Raw genomic sequence first — 23,015 nt, forward strand, 5'->3', positions numbered from 1 at the left:
GTTGTGCTGTAAGAAGTCCTGACAAACACGTGCAATATGCGGTCGAGCGTTGTCCTGCTGGAACTGTCCACCATGAATGTTGACGTGAGTAAGAACGTAAGGCTGTAGGATCAAGTCTCTGTAACGCACACCTGTCAATGCACCTGCCACATGCACGAGAGGCGTCCTACCACCGTGATGAATTCCGGCCCATACCATGACACTCCCACCGCCAAATGGGACAACCTGCTGCATACAGTTGGGGGCGTAACGTTCACCCCGACGTCTGTGGACACGTGCGCGCCCATCAGCACGTGTGAGTAGGAAACGGGACTCGTCAGTAAACAGTACATTTCTCCAACTTGCACGTGCCCATCTAACCCTCTGTTGGCACCAAAGCAGACGGTCCGCCAGATGACGTGGGGTCAATACAGGACGTCGAACAGGTCTTCGTGCAAAAAGTCCAGCCTCCCTCAGTCTGTTGCGTACCGTTTGATCTGATATTCTGCGTACCCCAGGGATTTTAGACGTGGCTGTGGTAGTGCGGTCTCGGAGGTGTCGCAGCCGGATGTATCGATCTTGTGCTTGGGTTGTCACCCTTGGTCTTCCTGACCTTGGACTATCGTCAACTCTGTTGGTGTTGTTGTATTGGGTCCACAGTGCGGAGATTGTCTTTCTGGATACGCCAAAGTGCCTGGCCACTTTTTGTTGAGTTGCTCCAGCTTGTAATCTCCCAATGGCGTTGTTCCGTTGAGGTGCATTCAGTCTTGGCATTCTGTCACCGCCTCTACTGCCGTTATAAGGACTGTATGAACAGCCGTTGATGTGGATTTTTATACCCATTAAGCAGGGGGGGCTGCACAGGATCATGTGCTGCACGTTTTTTTTACAGGCGGTTGCGTTTGGATGAAGCTGTAAAATTGATCCCGAAACGCTACGTTTATGTGCTTTGTATGTGTTTTCGCGAATTATAGACACATCATCTTTCTGTTTGACTTATTTGGTTCACATTTAATGTAATTATTTTAGATATTTGGCAAAAGGTGGTTTTACATCTATGTCAAGTTTCTTTTTTGGAAGAGTATATTTTCACGTGTTTGAAATGTTTGTGGTACTGTGTACGTGGTACGGTGGTACTGGTAGGCCAACCGAAATATCCGAGGATCGTGCTTTTGCCTTCCATCTGGTAGGTTCCTATTTTTTTCGATAATATCCATGCATGTAACTGCATACCATACCGTAGAGTGACACACAGTTCGGACTGTTTGCCGTCGAATAAGCTCGAACACACGCTCCGACCATGTTTCATACATGTCGCCATGTCACTTGTACACACCACCTTTCAGAAAATTTCGTCGGCGGACACCATTATAAGATATTTAAATTAAGCATTTTCAAATGTGTTGGTGCTGTGAGGAATTCAATGGTCGAAAAATTCGCCTACTTCCAACGAGAGAAGTCGAAGGTTTCAAGACCAGCGGATGCTACCAATGCTAGTATATCACCGGTGTAATTGTACTGCCTTTGAATATTTTACTGCCACTCTGTTGTGTACTGCAGAATTACTTTGCAATGATTTGTATTGTTTTTGTAAACTAGTTAATTGTATAATCCAGTTAATGTCCAGTCAATTTCTTTGTTGTTTGTTGGTTTCATATTGAATTCTGTATTCTATAGATTTCTGGGTTAGCTTATTGTTTCAATAGCGTCATAGCCTTCATAACAAAATCACGACGTATTAAGATGCAATTTCTTAGCATGTTATGAATTAATTGTGACCAAATGTGTATATATAATTTTCAGAAAGGTAAGTTGTTTAAGGAACAAACAGAACTCACCGCAACACAACATTTCTGGCAATTGGTCCTGACTCAGATGCAGTGCTTTCGACTCACAAAATATCAAGTTATTGTGATCTGGCATGCGTTACTAATTTTCAGAACACCCGCTATTTGCTAAAGTACAGTTAAAGAAAGGGAACAAACAACTAACCGCAACTGAGGACAAGAGTGAACCTGGCCTACTGCTGTTCACTTTTGAACCAAACAACGTCACTGATATTACACTGCCCCTATATGGAAAAGTGTGTGAAGTAGAGCTATCATATGGTAAGTGACATTACTCTGTGTGGTGATATGTAACTGTTTCCTTTACCGTGTGTCAAAGGATGTGAATTAACAGTGGATCATACATTCTTCTGCCAATATGGCTCATTGCATTTCGAACATTTAGATTACTTATTACACAGATGTTACAAGGAAAACAAGTATGAATACTCATGAATACTTGGTATATGGCGCTTTTCTATTGTGTATTGGTTGCCAGGTGTATTGTTTGATAAGTAATAACACGTCTTTCGTCCAACATGGAAGAAGTCTCTTCTTAAATAAACATTTGCACAAAAGGATGTTTGCTGGTAGGGTTTTATGTAGACTGCACAACTTGAGCTCTAATGTAACGATCGATGTAATGAGCGATCAGAAGACGATTATGTCAATTTGCGAAATAGTTTATGTGTGACTCAAGTTGTTCTGCGGGCAGATACTGGGACTGTGTTTAATTATGCAATGAATCATGTCAACCTGTTGTTCAAAGGATAATCTAATGAGTACATGTATTCTGAAATGCATTTGATGAAATATGAAAGTAAACTGTGAAAAGCTATTTTTAACTGGCAGTTTTAGGTGAATCTCAAGCTTAGACTGTGGTCACGTGGCCGCTTAAACTCTACTATGAGCTTTACATATATGTTAAATGTAAGTACATGTGGTTTATGCAATATGAAGATGTACTCTTGATTCATGTACTTACAGAAGATCAGTCTGATCCAGTGGAGACGTTTTCAGTCTTCCGCATCTATTACCACACCTGTTAAAACTAGAGAGAAAACGGGTATTGATTTACATAGTTCTCTTATATCCCCGTCAAAATAACGATAGACCAACCACAAATTGCAGCAGAAATGCTTTAAGTTGATTCATATTTAACAAGCCCTCCCTAACATCATATAAAAAATGTAAAAAAATCTAAGTGGAGGGAACACTTTCAAATTCAGTCATCTTTACTGAAATATAGATATTCATTTTTTTTAAAATTATACAATGTTAACTTTGTTACATATCAAATAAAAGCTACGAATACAGGCTTCATCATGCTATACCTTTCCATATTCTATCTTATTTTGTTTGATAGAAATCAGCAAAAATCTGTTTTCAGCTTTCAATAATAGTAATCTATCTTGTTCCAAACAGCAAGAAACGATCATGTGCTGACCGATACACCCCACCAAGTTGTCAATATAGCACACACGCATGCATAGTTACAGGTATGCAAATGTATTAACCACAGTTCACTATCTTCAAATGCCGCGGGCTGTTGGCAATTCAAACAAGACATGCCACGACATTCGCCACACAGTGAAGAACGCTGCAATCCGTGATGCCTACAGCTACATTTGTTTGAACCACACATGCTCGTCTTACAGTTGCATTTGATTATGGTGAATAGTTCTTTGGGAGCTGCTGGCACATCTGTCAGCTGTGGAATCATTCGTCCACCAATGACTCTCCAATGACTGTCAGCAAATTGTAAAAAATCTGCCAGATGTTATGTTCGGTCTAAACCGTGGTTCACAGCAGAAGAGTATTCAAACTTCTTTACCTCGAAGTAAGAGCTACAAAATCCAAGACTTGAAAGGGTGTCAATCAAATATTTAGAGGCAAAGTGATGATGTAGCTGTATTCCTTAGCCGATTTGCAGGGAGGGGGTGCTCAGTTTCAAGTTGATGCCCTTTCCAACAAAGAGTGTTTGTAATAGAAGTTTCAATGACGAGGGAAGATATTCTTCATTGCTCAAAATGTTAGAAAGTTCGTCTGGTGTGGGATATGTGTTGGTTTGGACATTCATAGATTCAATGTAATTCTTTATAAGTTTAGATAGTGTTTGTAACAGTCTCATCTTTTCCTTTTCAGGATCTTGACTTCTTGGCTTCGGATAATGTTCTTGTAATATCTTTGATGCTGTTGTTCTGAGTCTGGCAACATTTGGTTTCCCATTTATTGCAGTCATGCAAACTATTTCCGTCATGAAAACCGGAATGAAAAAATGTCCGTTATGTCTACAAAATATTCTAGTAGTTGTTGTTTCATGTAGGTAAATACATAGGCATCAGTATCACCTTGACACTCTTGCATCTTCATTATGAGATCTTGAACTGAGACCTGTTCACCATCAACTTGTTCTAGCTTTTCAGCTGTCTTCAAGAAAGCTTCCCTCTTTTTCAAATCATGTCTTCCTAACTTTTTTCGGTGTATTATCTTCATTGGAAAATTGACGGGGGATATCTCTGTTTGTCCTAAAGTTTACACTTTAAGTTTGATGATATATAGCATCGACAGCATCGAGGTCTTGTGCAAACTCTAATCTCGAAAATACTTTCTCACTCCAACTATCCTTTCTTGTCAAGCATGTGCTTCTAATCTTGTCTTCAAATTCTTTAGTTCTTACAGGAAACACATCTATAATCTTCCTTTTACTGGAATAGTTTGCAGATCTTCCGCAAAACAAACAGTTCAGTTATGTTAACATTGACATGATGTCCCCAGTTCTCACAACTTTATAACTTCTCAAGGTACATCAGATAAATAAAGTAACTAGAAAATGTAATTTGTAAAGTACTTTATACAATTTCAAATGCAAAAGATTACTATGAAACAATTAAATATACCTTTCGGTTCAAGGTTCCAGGTTAATCACTCAAGTGGAACTTGTTGTTAGGTACATAGTACTTAGCTCAAAAGGGTTGGCAGGAAACATTTACAAACAGACTCTTTATCTTGATATATATCATGATTTAGTCAATTTTATACAGCATTCCATTTGTTTATAATATCCATTATGGTTTATCTTGTAAACTACTTTGTGGTATATACCTGCTGGACATGAAAGTCTGTCTCCTTGGTAAACATGGCTGCCGAAGTGCTGCTTGTCGGGAAACATATTTGTAAACATTTATTGATGACCTTACCTTGACATATATGTTTTAAAAAGGAAATGTTTTAAAATGAAGGTTTTCAAACAAATAAACAATTGTTTATATTATTAGATAAATATAGTTCAAACTAACAAAAATTATATAGATAAATAAATATTGATATACGTGTCCCCCCCCCCCCCCCCCCCCCATTTTTTTTTTCAAAGGCCGATTATATTACATTTATGCAAAATAGATACAAACTATAGATATACAAGGACTGCTTGAGACACCAGCTTTCATTTGATATGTAACATGGTTAAACAAAACATGAAACATTAAATGTTTTGTTTTTTATGTATTATATATTGATTTACTACCCCTTAAAGATCATTAACAAATTAAACAATTTTCCCAACTTAGATTTTCCTAGGTTTTTGCTATGTTGTAAGGGGATGCCTTCTGTTCATAAAACAGGAGAATCATTTCTGTTGCAATTTGTTGTAGGTTTGGTAGGATTTGACACTATATCGACCGGACTATAATTAAAACGATTGATATTCACGTCCCGATCATGGACTCAGATTTTTCTCCATGTATTATGATATACTCTGACTCTTGTGGATATAATGGTTGTATAGATATACAATGAGTTTAGTATGACCAAAATGAAGGAAAGGGGCCACCCGTGATGAGAGATTTTCTAAAATTTAGAACTAAGTTAATACTCCTAAATAATGCAATGTCATTATTAGATTCGCATGGGCTACATTATGGAAAGAATACTCCCTGTAATCTTAGCATTAGTACGTTTACCTAAATAACCATTAATGCCTTTCTACTTTAACACAAACAACTGCACATAAATACATTTTGGAATAGTTTATTTTGTAAAACGAAAGCACAACCTGTTCTTCATACCTACTGCACCTATTTATGAAGATTCGCAGTCCACACTATTGACAAAATAGCAATATGAATTTTATCAAAATCAACGCCCTTATAACCAACGTCAAAGACTCCAAGAAGCTTTTCAAGAAGGACTTGTGCGTGTTTATTCTTACACACGTACACCTTCCGTTAACGTTCCGTTTTTATGTTTAAAGGACAGGTTATATGTATAAGGGAACTAGGGAGTATTTGTTGTTTAAAGTGGTTATGTGTGCTGCACGTCACATGACAAACATACACAATGGAAGAAGGACAGACTGATTTTGACAGCAAACTCTCTACATTGTTGTCACATGACCGGTGCTGTGTGCATCGTTTCATTAATAATATATTCGAAACCCACAATATTTATTGTTCCTGTAACAGAATGAACTATTCCTGAACCTAAAGCAGTTTTAAAAGTATGTGTCCAAGAAACAATAACGTGAGTGAGTATTGATTTACGCCGCTTTTAGCAATATTCCAACAATATCACGGCGGGGGACACCAGAAATGGCCTTCAAACATTGTGGGGAATCGAACCCGGGGCTCATGCGTGACGAGCGAACGCGTTAACCACTAGCTACCCCACCGCCCCCGAAACGATAACACGTGTTACAACTATTTATAGACGATAAAGTTTACCAAATTACGTTATGATCATATAATGCCAAGTGAAAGGATACTTTGGATAATATTTGGACTTTCGGGAGTGATGTGGATACAATATTCAATATTTGAGTGAGTGTTTTACGCAAATTTGAACACTGTCAGTATTAAGTTATGTCACAGAGTTTAAGTTCGACCTGGAAGGAAAGCCCTGAGGGATGCAGGCCTTACATGTTTACCGATTAGGTTGTCCCCATAAGCACGGTAATGGTGCTGACAAACGTCTTGCGTGACTGACTGGGCCTCCGACTTCATAAAGACAGACATTCATGGGAACGTTTCCATCCATAAGGATATGTGTAAAGTTGATGTGATCTGTTGAATGTTGTACGTAGACATGAGACATTTGAATTCCATATCAAACAATGGTCTATGTTTCAAGCAATAGTTTTTTAAGCAATAATTTTATATTCAAAATTTGGATCCCTGTAGGGACGCCTGGGAAGACTACGTCCTAGGAACATCATGCTTGTCACAGGATAACTCAGTGTTGATTGGTCTGAATGGGATCTGGGTCCCGATGTACAAAGCGATCCTAGCGCATACCATACCTTAACATCGTCTTACGACAGTCGTAGTGATAAGGTTGTTTTGTACAACGACACCGTGGTTTATTAAGTGTCACCCTGTCCCGGCGGCTATCAGTGCTATGAACCATTGGTTTACCTTTCCTACACTCTTATTGCGAACAGCAGCATTAACTCGCACTCTCGTTGACAATATGCATCGCCTTATCCCTGGGCTTAAATATAATAAAACACATACATATTCATATTTCTTTATCGCTGTTTTGCAATTTCATGATTCCCTTCAGTTATGTGTGTCAGCTATCTGTCACAGTTATGTGTGGCTTAATCTAGTCTATATTAAGGCATAATTCCCACACTGCATTGTCTTGTTAGGAAATAATATACAAATTAGTTGTTTTTTTCGGGGATTAACGTACGCATTTTTTGCATTTCCTCGTGTATGTTATTCCAAGCAAAACCTCAACGTTGTAGATTTCTAAGCTACACTCTCCAAAAAAAGAAACGCACAAGTAGATTTTTAGTAAATATACTGTACCTAATGAAGTCGGTATATTTAACTTAAAATCATAGATTCAAATATGAAAATTTGGAGCTCGATAGTCACATGGTGTCGTTATACAGAGGCATTGAAAACTGTTCATTGTCATGTCACATGAGGCCACAAGGTCGCGCTGAACTCAGTTTTCTCGTGTGACCGCCTCCGGCTGCAATCACGGCTCTACATCATCTTGGCACTGACTGGATAAATGTACGCATTCTGTCCTGCGGAATTCTGCGCCATTCTGGTTGTAACGCGTTGGCCAGTTGTTGAAGTGTCTTCGGCTTGTTCTGTCATTGAAAAATGTTGACAAGTGAATGACAAAATTATTGGCTTATGCTTGCCTTTTTATAGGCAATACCACGAGTTACGAATGCCATACCTTGCATGTACATTTTGCTTAACTGTTTTCCTCCATGACATTTTTGAACAAGTGTGACAACAATGCCTTTTAAGACATTGCAGATCGACAATGGCTGCGTTTTGACGCACCGTTCGTCGAATATCAGGCCACCAACATTTTCCTATAACATATATCCAATTTTTATACAGTTTATAACGAACATGCTTATAACGAACTGGCCGATATAACGAACCTATGCATATGTTTTAGTCCCGACCAGTTGTTGTATAAATGCTGTGTATATGCTTATAACGAACTACGGTTATTACGAACTAAAATTAGTGGTCCCTTCGAGTTCGTTATAACCGTAGTTTACTGTACCGGAGTTTTTGTGTTGTCAGGTTCAATGAACTACATACTACCTGTGCGTTTCTTTTTTTGAAATTGCGTGGTCATTATTTAAACAGTTTGGTATGGAAAGACCTACCGTAAGAAACACAGAACTTTTGGCATTGTGACAAATGACGTAATGAGTGTTGGCTTTTAAAAATGCATGTTCTGTTTGGAAATATCTGGAGGACAATTTACAACTGGTATACATTTTGTGAAATAGATATCGACTCAAGTTGTAGTCAATGCTGCCTGGCGATTTGAAATCATAGGTCCACTTTGCACTGAATGATACTTACATACTGTTATGGTAGTGATGGTTCTCTGTCGTTAGTTTGTTACGGGGAGGGGCGTCGTTTCACGATTTATTCCGGTGACTGAGCTGGGAATAACTATTTGTTCAACCACAGATATCATGGTGCTGGGAAATTAATATTATATTCGGGGGAAGTTCAAGGATGTTGTACATTATCAAACGATACAGCAAGCTAATCACACAACGCGGATGATGTTTCGCAACGCTCTCATTTATCAACGACAGCCCACCAGTAATTCATTCGGAGTCAACATTACACATATGTGTTAATTTCCAGAATGCAGTGTCGGCTATTACGAAGATGGACAAGACTGTACACAGTGTGGAGCTGGATGTAATGGAGGGTGTGATGGCCCGAACGGTCACTGCACATGTAAAACTGGCTGGACGGGAACTCGATGCAAAAGTAAGTACTGTCTTTTAACTATTGTTTGCTTGTTGTTTGTGTGTTATTTTTTTCTCTACTATTTACTGTACTCGTTATGTTATCGAAAAACAAAAGTGACGCACCAATCATATTATTACAATCTTTATTGTAATTTCTTATTTAATCGACTGCAACTTAATTAATAGAGGATAGGTGTTGTATTTATAAGGTACATATTTGACGTCATTTTCACAACATTCATAGTGTCTATTTTGTGAAAGAATGTTAGCTACAACAAGATTAAACAAGAGCGATGAAGGGTCAAAGTTGGAATGACACTCTTTATATTATAATATTGGATACGACGTGTCAAGGGCAGCTCCCGACCACGTACATGTCTACCCGTTTGTCCAATTCTGCATTTGGGGACAATCCTTAGGTATTTCTTCGCTATTACCCCTGACCTTAAAGTTAGGGACATCCCTTTGTTTGGTCAAGACCAGGGGGGGGGGATTGGTGTGTGCATTTTCTTTGTATGAGTGAAAGAGTTGGTGTGGTTTCCAAACGAGTGAGCTGATGCGTTGACGTAATTTAATAAATGTACGGTTCAGAGCATTCTTTTTTCTTTTTTAAGAATTCTAAGTTATTAGTTTTTTCAAAACTGCATGTGAAGAAATTAGGATGTAGTGGAACCACCAACAATATGGAAATTTCATGTAAGGCTTTTTGAAAACAACATGTTCGTTACTTTCACACCCTACATGATTCAAAGGACGACGCGCTCTAGTTGCGCCCTCCCTAGTCGAATTCCTGTTCATTTATACCTTATGTATGTTAATCCTTCTGCCCATTTAACCAGTAATCACAAAAGCATTAAACGGATTATCATCACATTTGTATGATGTTAATGCAGTAATTTGTCCTCAAGTGAAGTACTTCCACTTATTGTCATATAATGTATGTACAGTGGAGACAGTAACAAGTACAAACCACCAAACACATTAATCTTCGTGGGATTGCAGTCTCTGTAACAATTAGATCTTACTACGATTATATGTCATGTAACGTATGTTACATGAGACCACACACTCCACATCATAGGAACATCGGCTGGCCATACGGAAACTTGGTTCTTCTTTGTTTTGTTTTGTTTGTTTGTTCGTTGTTTAACGCCAGCATGTTTCCAGCTATATGTATATGACGGCGGTGTGTAAATAATCGAATCTGGACCAGACAATCCCGTGACTTACATCATGAGCACCGATCCGCGCAATTGGCATACAATGACATCCATCAAACAAGTCAGCGAGCCTGACCACCCGATGTATTATTTAAGACGGGTATGTCTTTTGGCCATTTATTCCTGCATTTAACGTGAGGTCGCCCTTAAGTATGCTAATGAAGGACTTCTGCGTGGTTTTTCTTACACACGTACACGTTCCGTTACAGTTCCGTTTTCATGTTTAAAGGACAGGTTATATGTATAAGGGAACATTAATTCGTATTTGTTGTTTAAAGTAGTTATGTGTCCTGCACGTCACATAACAAACAATACACGATGGGAGAAGGACAGACTGATTTTGACCACAAACTCACTACATTGATGTCCTGTGTGCATCGTTTCATTAATAATATATTCGAAACCCACAATATTTATTGTTCCTGTAACAGAAAGAACTATTCCTGAACCTAAAGCAGTTTTAAAAGTATGTGTCCAAGAAACAATAACGTGAGTGAGTATTGTTTTACACCGCTTTTAACAATATTCCAACAATATCACGGCGGGGGACACCAGAAATGGCCTTCAAACATTGTACCCATGTGGGGAATCGAACCCGGGTCTCATGATTGATGAGCGAACGCGTTAACCATTAGGCTACCCCACCGCCCCTGAAACAACAACACGTGTTACAACTATTTATCGACGATCAGAGTCTAATAGAGAAATGTCTCAGTATAAGAGGAGGAAAAGTTTATGCACTTTTCGTTGATTTTTCAAAGGCATTTGACAGAGTAGATAGAACAAAACTATGGACACTGTTAGAATCGCACGGAATTAGCTTGAAAATGAGTAATCTTTTGAGAAGTATATACACCAATGTCAAAGCCTGGGTGAGAAATAATAACGAACTGTCAGATAGTGTTACTATTGATTTAGGTGTCAGACAAGGCTGTTTAATGAGTCCGTTTCTATTTTCTTTTTTCATTAATGAAATAGCTACTCAAATACAAGAAAATTTCTCCCATGGTATACAGTTACATACAGATCATACGGATTTATATCTGTAGCTGTTCGCAGATGATGTCATACATTTCTCCACGACAGTGATTGATTGCACAAGGCAAATTATTGAACTTGAAAAATTCTGTAAAGAAACAAACTTAGTTGTAAATAGAGAAAAAATAAAAGTTATAGTCTATAAAAATGAGGGAAAACTAGCATCAACTGAAAAATGGTTTCACAATTGACAAATTTGAGAAACCACATCTTCCTATAAATATCTTGGTGTTTATTTCACAAATCAACTTTCATGGCATTTTCACGTCAATCAAGCTGCTATACAAGCTAAAAGGTTAGGACTGGTATATTTAGACAGTCTCCATTTCTAAGAGACATCTCATTTAGATCAATTTTTAAAATTTTTGATACAACGATAATTCCAATACTACACTATGGTGCTGAAATCTGGGGTTTAAACATTCATAATCAAATTGAAAAAGTACATTTGTTTGTTTGCAAGAAATATTTAGGAGTTAAAAATAGTACGTCCAGCATAATGGTATATGGAGAAACGGGACGATACCCGCTGTATATTCAATCCTACTTAAAAGTTATTAAAGACTGGCTTCGCTTGATAAACATGACTAATGATAGAAACCCCAGGAAGTGCTATGATATGTTAAAACTCTACGACAGTACTGGAAAACGAAATTTGGTAACAAATGTAAAAGAATTATTATTTATTACGGGTTTTAATTATGGGTGGTATAATCAGTGTGTAGAATCAGAACCGCTCTTTTCAATGTCCTTCACCAAGAGACTAAAAGATATGTATTTGCAGAAATGGTTAGAATTAATATCCAAATCAAATAAATGTTTATATTAAAGAATCATGAAAAGTAATATTGAAATTGAGGCGTACCTCTGTAAACTCTGTAACAAAAATAGAATTGCACTAGCACGATTTAAATGTTCCTCTCACAACCTGTATATCGAGACTGGTAGATATAATTACACTGATAGAAGAGACAGAATATGCACATTGTGTAATACCAATTCAATTGAAGATGAGTTTCACTTTCTCCTGGTATGTCAAGCTTACAAACATTTACGTGATAAACATTTGCTATCTTTCTACTCCGTACACCCGAATGTCCATAAGTTTGTAGATCTTTTAACTTCACCTAATGATACTATGTTATGTAACCTGTCAACCACGCGATGTCACATAGAAACAGAATTGTTAGTTAACAACCACGTCACCTACATAAAAAAAAGGCATTGGCCTTTTAAGTACTGAATAAAACTGATTGATATAGACGATCAAGTTTACCAAATTACGTTATGATCATATAATGACAAGTGAAAGGATTCTTTAGATAGTATTTGGACTTTCAGGAGTGATGTGGATACAATATTCAATATTTGAGTGAGTGATTTACGCAGATTTGAACACTATAAGTTTTCAGTTATATCACAGAGTTTAAGTTCGACCTGGAAGGAAAGCCCTGAGGGATGCAGGTCTTACATGTTTACACGTGGACCCCATGAGCACGGTAATGGTGCTGACAAACGTCTTGCGTGACTGACTGGGCCTCCGACTTCATAAAGACAGACATTCAGGGGAACGTTTCCACCCATAAGGATATGTGTAAAGTTGATGTGATCTGTTGAATGTTGTACGTAGACATGAGACATTTGAATTCCATATCAAACAATGGTCTCTGTTTCAAGCAATAATTTTACATTCAAAATATTGATCCTTGTAGGGACGCCTGGGAAGACTACGTCCAAGGAACATCATGCTTGTCACAGGATTACTAAGTGTTGATTGGTCTAAATGGGATCTGGGTGCCGTTGTACAAAGCGATCTTAGCTTTGATCGTAACTCCCATACCTTAACATCGACTTACAACAGTCGTAGTGATAAGGTTGTTTTGTACAACGGCACCCTGGCTTATTAAGTGTCAGCCTTTCCCGGCGGCTATAAGTGCTATGAACCATTGGTTTACCTATCATAGACACTTATTGCGAACAGCAGCATTAACTCGCACTCTCGTTGACAATATGCATCGCCTTGTCCCTGGGCTTAAATTTAATACATCACATACATTTTCATATTTCTTCATCGCTGTGTTGCGATATTATGAATCCTTTCAGTTATGTCTGTCAGCTATCTGTCACAGTTATGTGTGGTTTAATCTACGAGTAGTCTACATTTAAGCATAATTCCCACACTGCAATTGTCTTGTTAGGAAATAATTTACAAATTAGTTTTCCTTTTCGGGGATTAACGTACGCATTTCTTGCATTTCCTCATGTATGTTATCTCAAGCAAAGCTTCAAAGTTGTAGATTTATATACTACGCTCTCCAGAAAAAGAAACGCACAAGTAGATTTTTTAAAATATATTGTACCTAAGTCGGTATATTTAGTTTAATATCATAGATACAAATATGAAAATTTGGAGCTCGATAGTCACATGTTGTTGTTGTACAAAGGCATTGAAATGTTCATTGTCATGTCACATAAGGTCACAAGGTCGCGCTGAACTCAGTATCTCGTGTGACTGCCTCGGGCTGCAATCACGGCTCTACATCTCTTCGGCACTGACTGGATAAGTGTACGCATTCTGTCCTGCGGAATTCTGCGCCATTCTGGTTGTAACGCGTTGGCCAGTTGTTGAAGTGTCTTCGGCGTGTTCTGACGTTGACGTACACGTCGATCAAGTTCTGGAGACCTTGATGGCCAGGGCAAGGCGTTGATGTCGGCATTATGAAGGTAGTCTACCGTGACACGAGCTGTGTGCGGTGGAGCGTTGTCCAGTTGAAACAGCTCCCTCTGGCGGTCAATGATTGGAAGAAGGTGAGGTTGAAGAACTTGATTCATGTATCTAATTACTGTCAGATTTCCCTGAACCACATGTACAAGTCAGATCTCGTGGTGTAGGATATGACCCACCACACCATGACACTGCCGCCACCGAAATTGTCGAATTCCCGTACACAATGTGGGGCAAAACGCTCATTTCAACGACGATAAAAACGTTGTCTTCATCTCGCCAGTGAAGAAGAAAGCGTGATTCATCGCTAAACCACACTCGTCTCCAGATTCTCAAATTCCAAGGCTGTCAGGTATGGCACCAACGCAAGCGTCGCTGTCGATGGATCTGTTGCAAAACAGGGACGATAACTGGTCTTCTGGGTCGGTTTCCAGCCTCGCGAATATGGTTTCTGACAGTCTGGTCCGATAATCTCCTCAAACCAGGGATGCGTCCGACAGTCTCCGTAGCTGTGGCATTGCGATGACGTAGGTGGAACAGTCGAATGTAGCGATTCTGTGCAGGGGTGATAGCTCTTGGTCGGCCGGTTCTCGGACGGTCTGCAGTGGAATTGAACAGTGTGTATCGGTTCTAAAGGCGGCAAATGGTGCTGTGGTGGACGTTGAGGTGGCGTGCAACAGAAGACTGCGATTCTCCTCCTCGGCGATGTTCCGATCGGCAGCGCTGAGTCTCGACATTTTGGAACTTGAAACATATTGACAATTGAATGACAAATTATTGGCTTATGCTAGCCTTTTCTATCCCCACGGCATATAATGCGGGGGTGGGGGGAGGGGTATAGCGATCAGCCAGTCTGTCCATCCGTAATCATTTCCTTCTGGGGCAGAAGGCCGTGGGCTAGGTATGACCCACGAGCCCCCCCTCCCCCCCCCCCCCCCCCCCCCCCCACCCCCCCCCCCCACCCCCACCATCCAAACCCCACTATTTTTTAACGCCCATAAACATACTAAACATGATTTTGGATGTTAACAAGAAAAAAGTTGGGACGAACTTGTTGTTACAGCCTTTCAAAGTATGGTACCCTATATCGCGTTTTCGCCCGGTTTTGCCGTATATCACATAGGGGTATGATTACGTGTTCCAGTACATCTCTTGAAGTACTTCTTAACATGTGATGTTACCAGGTGAAAATCTTTTGCACAATTTGGAACAAATTAACTCTTATAATATCAGAGTAGGATATCGTCTTAGCTACATCGGAACAACGCTTGGATGTATGCTCAGGATTTGGCTTGTCATCTCAGCTGGATCATACCTGGCCAACGGCCTATTGTGACAAAGGACGTAATGAGTGTTGGCTTTTAAAAAGGCATGTTCTGTTTTGAAATATCTGGAGGACAATTTACAACTGGTATACATTTTGTCTAATAGATATCGACTCAAGGTGTAGTCAATGCTGCCTGACGATTTGAAATCATAGGTCCACTTTGCATTGAATGATACTTATATACTGTTATGGTAGTGATGGCTCTCTGTCGTTAGTTTCTTACGGGGAGGTGCGTCGTTTCACGAATTATTCCGGTAACTGAGTTGGGAATAACTATTTGTTCAACCACAGATATCACGGTACTGGGAAATTGATGTCATATTTGGGGGAAGTTCGAGGATGTTGTACATTATCAAACGATACAGCAAGCTTATCACACAACGCTGATGATGTTTCGCAACACTCTCAATTATCAACCACAGCCCACTTGTAATTCATTCGGAGTCAACATTAAATATGTGTTAATTTCCAGGATGCAGTGTCGGGTATTACGAAGACGGACAAGACTGTACACAGTGTGGAGCTGGATGTAATGGAGGGTGTGATGGCACGAACGGTCACTGCACATGTAAAACTGGCTGGACGGGAACTCGATGCAACAGTAAGTACTGTCTTTGAACTATTGTTTGCTTGTTGTTTGTGTTAATTTCCTTTCTACTATTTTCTGTACTCGTTATGTTATCGAATAACAAAAGTGATGCACCAATTATATTATTACATTCTTTATTGTAATTTCTTGTTTTTTCGACTGCAACTTAATTAATAGAGGATAGGTGTTATATTTATAAGGTACATATTAGACGTCATTTTCACAATATTCATGGTGTCTATTTTGTGAAAGAATGTGTGCTAAAATAAGACGATGAGGGGTCAAAGTGGGTGTGACACTCTTTACTTTATAATATTGGAAACGACGTTTCAGGGGCAGTTCCCGACCACGTACATGTCTACCCGTTCGTCCAATTCTGCATTTGGGGACAATCCTTAGGTATTTCTTCGCTATTACCCCTGACCTTAGAGTTAGGGACATCCCATTATTTTGTCAAGACTAGGGGAAACGAGGGGCCTGACGGTTGATTTAATCAATAAACGGTTTAGAGCATTCTTTTTTCTTTTTTTTTTAGAATTCTAAGTTATTATTTTTCACAACTGCATGTGAAGAAAGTTGGATGTAGAGGAACCACCAACAATATGGAAATTTCATGGAAGGCTTTTTGAAAACAAGTGAACATGTTCGTTACTTTCACTCCCTATATGTGCTCATTGGCAGATATGATGCAAAGGACGATGCGCTCTAGTAGCGCCCTCCCTAGTCGACTTCCCTGTTCAATTGTACCTTATGTATGTTAAACCTTCTGACAATGCCCATTTAACAAGCAATCACAAAAGCATTAAACGGATTAGAAAAAAATAGTTTGTCATCCTAAAATGGTGATAAGTTTCTTGGACGTCACTCATCATCGATAATTGCTGGCTGAGATGGGGCTGGTCTTCACAAACACCATACGTTTGGTTTGTTCTCTGTACGTGTACAGGAAATATTATGTTGATTCAATTAATGCATATCAATATATAGCCAGAAAACTCTTTACTTAAACAATAATGCATTGTACGATTTAGACCAGATCATATGCATGTGTTTTTGCATCAGTATCAAATGCTGATGTCACCAGGTGTAACACAATCTAACGTCACATGACTTCATGAAACATGCGTTAAGCGCCGCTTAATCATTTACGTTACAGAATGCGGAAAAAGATAGACATGGATAGACGTGAAGGAGTGTCTGGGCTTCACAAAACACCACCATTTTGGTGTGTTCTCTGTTCGTGTTTCATGTCCAAGGATATTATCATAATGTTAATTTACTGAAAGCCTATAACACAATATAACGTCACATACCATCATTAAACATGTGTTATTCATTTACGTTACAGACTGCGAGGGCGGCTATTACAAGGATAGAGGTGGCTATTACATGGATAGAGCTGACTGTGTAGAGTGTGGTGCTGGATGTGATTGGGGGACTTGTAACGCTAATACCGGGACCTGTATTTGTAGACCTGGGTGGAGAGTACCGGGATGTGCAATACGTACGTGTCAGACTTTATACATTACTGTTGTCTTATTTCGTATTGACTTGTGTGATATGGTTTTTTTAGCGTCTAAATATAGTAACTTCCTCAAAACTGATTACATTAAACATAACAACATTCCGGACAACTAATGTCCAAATACAATGCAATGAGCTTCTACCGAATCTCAACAGAAACAATGTAATGCAGTTACAATAAGTGTCCACCAAGGAAGTACATAACAGGTTAATTTGACGACATTTTGTGTCCGAGATACAGTTATGCATATGTCTCTACTAGTATTGCAGACACATATGAATGATTTATCGGGAAATACCTGTTCATCTATCTCATCTACCTTTATAGCATGACGTGTTATACATGTACATCATGAGCATGGGGGTTCCTACGTGTTGCATTCCTCATCATTTCTCACCAGCCTGCCCGCCTGGTACATATGGGGAAGACTGTCTGCTGAACTGCTCTGTTGGGTGTGTCAACCAGACATGTGACCGAGTTGATGGCACCTGTGACGTGTGTCTGCCAGGATGGAACATGGCCAAATGCGACAACAGTAAGTGGTACTGATATATCCATACAAAGGGGTCCCAAAAAGCTAAAGTAAACGTATGTCCACTTTTCGGTTTTCGACCAGCAACGTTTACCTTTTATTAAGGTGTGAAAGAGGTGCAAAACTTGAATTGTCACGAACTCATTCTGACACGATCAATTGCAAATATAATACGTAAATCTATGGTGTTAGATCAATAAATCAAGGCAACATAATATTTGATGAAGAATAGTTTTTCTCTGAAGTTGCATCATCGTTATGGTATTATGCCCAAGACATTATACAATATATAGAAAAGGATAGTAATAACGAAATGACATTGATATATTCTGATGTAAACAACAAGCAAAACGGTGTGAATTGTGTTATGTACAACAATATTCCATTATGTTAACTGACCCGTGAAGATCCGAATGGAGAATAGGTCTTCAGCAACCCATGTTTGCTTTAAGAGGCGACTATGTTCGTCGTAAGTAGCGACTAACGGGGTCGGGTAGTCAGGGTCGCTGACTTGGTTGACGCGTGTCATCGTTTCCCAATTGCGTGGATCGATACGCATGCTGTCAATCACTGGATTGTCTGGTCCAGACTCGATTATTTACTAACCACCCTCGTTAACTGGAATATTGCTTAGTGCGGCGTTACACAATACACCAACCAAGCAAAGTTATTTTAAGTGACAAAAAAAATACAAATCTGTTCATCCTGTGCAAGCATTTTCCTTTTCACGACAGGATGTGACACGGGCACCTATGGCCCTGACTGTATGTATGAGTGCAATGAGGGATGTTTCTGTTATCTGTGTACGTTCAGAAGCCGAGATATAAGGGTCAGTGAATGCTTTATTTAAAAGACGAGCCAGTAATATCATTTCTCCGTATCTCCAACAGAAGTCTTGATGCAGACCAGTGGATCATGCTTGCCTCCCTTTGTTCTGTGGTCCTCCATCACAACTATCGTCACGGTCGGGGCTTCTGTACTGCGACCTGCCATTCTTGTGTAAGGCTGTGAGAAAATCTTATCACATGGCCATGTGATTAATGTATATATGAATATGTAAGTTCCTCGTGTGTCCTTGTCCTATTTGATAGGAAAGGATGAAAAGTAATTGGGTGTAGGAAATGATGAAATATTATTTCTTAAGGGGGAGACCATTTGGTATTTTGGGGGCGGTGCGGGATGGGGAGGTAGGTATACTAACGGGAAAAAAGTAATCATGCTTCATATTAAGTGGCGAAAATGTCATGTTATGGGAAATAACTAAATATTTGGACCATCGTCTGATAAATGTTTTTATAACAAATTCATTGGAAAAGAACATACCTGTTAACAGCGATACGCCCTAAAGACGGGAGGTGTAGTAACTCAATTAACCATGTCAATATTGGGCGTGACCACCATTTCCGTTGGTACAGGCGAGGTAGCGGTGGCGCATTTGAGACACCAGATGATTGAAAACCTCATGCTGGATATTGTTCCAAATGTCAATCAAAGATTGGCCCGACTGAGCTAGCGTTACCGGCTGGCTCTGCTCTTGTCGTAGGCGTCGAGCCATCGCGTCCCAGCCATGTTCTATGGGCGAGGGGTCTGTAAACAATAGCCGACCATAACAGTACAGCAGTGTTACACTGCCTCAAAACGTGTGTTACGTCACGTGCAACATAGGCAACATAGACAACATGATACCATGAGCATCGATCCACGCAATTGGGAAGCGATGACATGCATCAGCGAGCCTGACAAACCGATCCCGTTCGTCGCCTCTTACGACAAGCATTGTCGCCTGTTTCGGCAAGCATAGGTTGCTGAAGACCTATTCTATCCCGGATCTTCACGGGTCACGACCATCAATGATATCCAGATAAAACCATGACTCATCTGTGAATAGTATACTGTCCCAGTCTTGTCTTCTGAACCTCAGATGCTGTCTACAAGCTGCACGTCGGGCCCGGATGTTGTGTTCACCCAACCGTTTGCGTCCAGGAACCCATTTATTGTTGTAGCTGTTAATGTGTCAGTTTGGTAATAATTCCGTAGATGCACCAACCGAATATGGTTGTCTTGTTGACGTGACGTCACACATGGACGACCGTAACCGTTATTTACGGTTATACAAAAATGTTTGTATTAATTGAAGGTAAACAATCAGCGTGTGCTGTTCACGTTTAAAAATCACTGTATGAGTGTCATGTTCCCGACAAGAAGACAAACATCCAGGTTTTGCGCCGTGCAAGTTTTAAGCACGTGCATTCTGTGAATCACGACTTTAAAGTCGAGGAGATGTCTTCCTGAGCATGTAAAGATGGATTGTTTAATTTCAGAATAAATATATTTTATATGAACTTAATATGAAGCACAGTTAATTTTTTCCGTTAGTTCTGAAAATAATTTTTAAAGGTTAAAATAGAGAATTTAGAGGATTATCTTATGAGATTATAAAGTATTCATATTTTAATGTTATGGTCAATTTTGTAGCGCAGGTATGTCAAAATTGTGAAATATTATTGTCTTATAAGGTGGAAATACAAGATAATACAAAGCTGTGGTATTTGCACATATGCATTACAAGATTCAATTTGTTTCACTGCAGTGTAAGGCTTTAAAATCCAATACTTACTAGAACATACATCCACATTATGTATGCATGTTTCTAATTAATAATTTAATAACGTGATTAAATGATAAAACGCACAAACTAATTTTCGTTATTTTGACTGAGTCGCACCTAGTCGCTGTGTCTACCAGCTGTTTTGGGATTTAGTAAACTGCGAAATCACAGCGAACAGTCAGCAAATGCCCACATTTCCCTTAAGGGAGCGCAATGAAGACGACAGACAGAGGGAGGGGACTTGTCACACATCTTGTCCATCCAGCGCTTGACCCTTGCGTGGAATACAATCATCAGAAGCGAGTAATGTTCAAGCCGTAATCAGATTATCATGGCGGCATAAAAATGGAACTTACGCAGACCGAGTATCCAAATTACAAAAGAAACATAATTTCAGCATGGCATAGGCTTGGACCTATGCCATAACGGTCAATAGCCCATTCCCAATGACTTACCCACCTTCACTGACAATAAGAGGTACCAGTGAAACATCTTATCTGTTTCATATTTAGATACATGCTTAAAGATTAAGAGGGACGAAACGCTCTACTGTACTACACAATACTGTATGTATGACACGAGAGGGGTCTAAATCAGCATTCTCGAATTACAAAATGTTCAGCAATTAAAGTTGACTACTTACTGTTAAGCTTAAAGTGTACATCACCATCATCATCATCATCATCATGTGGAATTGTAAGCAACTGGAAAATGTTTACAAAAGGCTAAACAACATTATTAAAAAATGTTCATTTAGCACGCAGTACAAAATACATGAATCACTTCTGAGAATTGTTCTCAACCAAGACACAAAAAGTACTGTATCACAATATACATTGTCAATCCAAGAGAATAACCAGTCAAGATGATCCACCGAAACAGATTCCATATTGCACACAGGGCAGCTGTGAACATGATATGAATGGTGCACTGTAAAACAGTGATGAAAAGGAAGTATGTTTTACCAGTGCTCCTGCCATGCGACAACAGTGGTAAAATGACCACCCTGGTGTCCTGAGAAAGAACTGGGACTGGCCTGCTACTTTCGGCCTTACATTGTCACCATAGAATGTCAACACTTGCTACATCCAAATAATATTTACTTACTTATTTTCTTGGGACGTTCAGCCTCCTACGGCTCTCCCAAGACTGATCAGCAACTGTTTTCTTCCATTTTATGTCACATGTTTTGGTCAATAAATATTTAAGTGCATCAAAAACACAAATCCACAGGTGGTGTGGCCTAGTTTATTTCTAGCTCAGGTTGGTAAATCAGTCGAAGGAAACTGGGTGTTTGACCATTATTGAACGATATCAGATCATCGATATAGCTTAAGTTAAAACTTGGCCAAATTCCCTTGTTTTGATTTTGCCAGAAGAAATATCGATTCATGTGCAGAAAGAAAGAGAACTGCAAGATGGTAGCACAAATGGTGCCCATGGGGATGACATGGGGATGAAATACTAAAACAGTATAAGAATTATGCTTATCACCTGTTTATAACAAAGAACATATAATACTCTCGCTTGAAATCACCATCATCGAATATACTCCCCGACAAAAGAAATGCGAATACCATACATTTTTATTTGCTTTGTTTTGTTCGTTGTTTAACGCAACACTCAGCAATATTCCAGCTACATGACGGCGGTCTGTAAATAATTGAGTCTGGACCAGACAATCCAGTGAATGACATCATGGGCATTGATTGGGATACGATGGCATGCAATCAACCAATTCTCATGCCAAACCATACAATTAATTTCGTCGTCTCTCACGCCAAGCAAAGGTTACTGAGGACCTTTTCCACAACGGAATGAGCAAATTTATCCCATCGAGACAAGAGTTGGAAAAGTTACACCAGTATGCCTAGAAAAGAATGACCTTGAACCTTTTCATAAAAGGTCGGTTTTGTCTTTCGTGAACACATGTACATGTTCTTATGACAGTGTTCAGCTTACTTTATGCATAACCATGCATACGCACCAATATGACTCGCACTTCAAGATATCATTTGTAGAGAACGTGAAACCACCTTCCTAAAATTCAAGGTTGACGCGTGTTGTCTTTTTTCTATAAATTCATATTTTCTGCTTAAATGGCCGTTATACAATTCTATGCAAATGGAAAACCGGGCTGGAGTGATATGTTAACATACTCGAAGTAGTGACGCCCTATTAAGGCATTTGCGACTCTCGGTGTAAAAAATCACCATTTAGCAAGCAAGTACACAAAATTTTCAAAATAACATAACTAATATATGTGTGGGAGTATTGTTTTACGCCGCTTTAAGGCATATTCGAGCAATATCACAGCGGGGGACACCAGAGATGGGCTTCACACATTGTACCCATGTGAGGAATCGAACCCGCGCCTGCGGCGTGACCAGCGAACGC

General features: G+C 39.4%; 1 protein-coding gene across 2 annotated transcripts in view; it reads left to right on the plus strand.

The window, feature by feature from the left end:
* The window catches only part of LOC124134542 (protein draper-like), a 37,638-nt gene extending 16,944 nt beyond the window's left edge, over positions 1 to 20,694 (plus strand). The window contains exons 5-10 of one of the 2 annotated variants that reach the window (XM_048400413.1): positions 1,920 to 2,087; positions 8,945 to 9,073; positions 15,837 to 15,965; positions 17,302 to 17,457; positions 17,879 to 18,013; positions 19,932 to 20,694. In XM_048400413.1, coding sequence (XP_048256370.1) covers positions 1,920 to 2,087; positions 8,945 to 9,073; positions 15,837 to 15,965; positions 17,302 to 17,457; positions 17,879 to 18,013; positions 19,932 to 20,020 — 806 coding nt within the window. In that variant the 3' untranslated portion in view covers positions 20,021 to 20,694. Of the gene's footprint in view, positions 1 to 1,919; positions 2,088 to 8,944; positions 9,074 to 15,836; positions 15,966 to 17,301; positions 17,458 to 17,878; positions 18,014 to 18,900; positions 19,115 to 19,931 lie in introns of those variants that run through there. The other variant, XM_046499421.2, reaches the window with a different exon arrangement.
* The last annotated feature ends 2,321 nt before the right edge of the window (positions 20,695 to 23,015 follow it).

The sequence above is a fragment of the Haliotis rufescens genome, unplaced genomic scaffold (genome assembly GCF_023055435.1).
Source record: "Haliotis rufescens isolate VD_foot unplaced genomic scaffold, xgHalRufe1.0.p SCAF_2, whole genome shotgun sequence".
Lineage (NCBI taxonomy): Eukaryota > Metazoa > Mollusca > Gastropoda > Lepetellida > Haliotidae > Haliotis > Haliotis rufescens.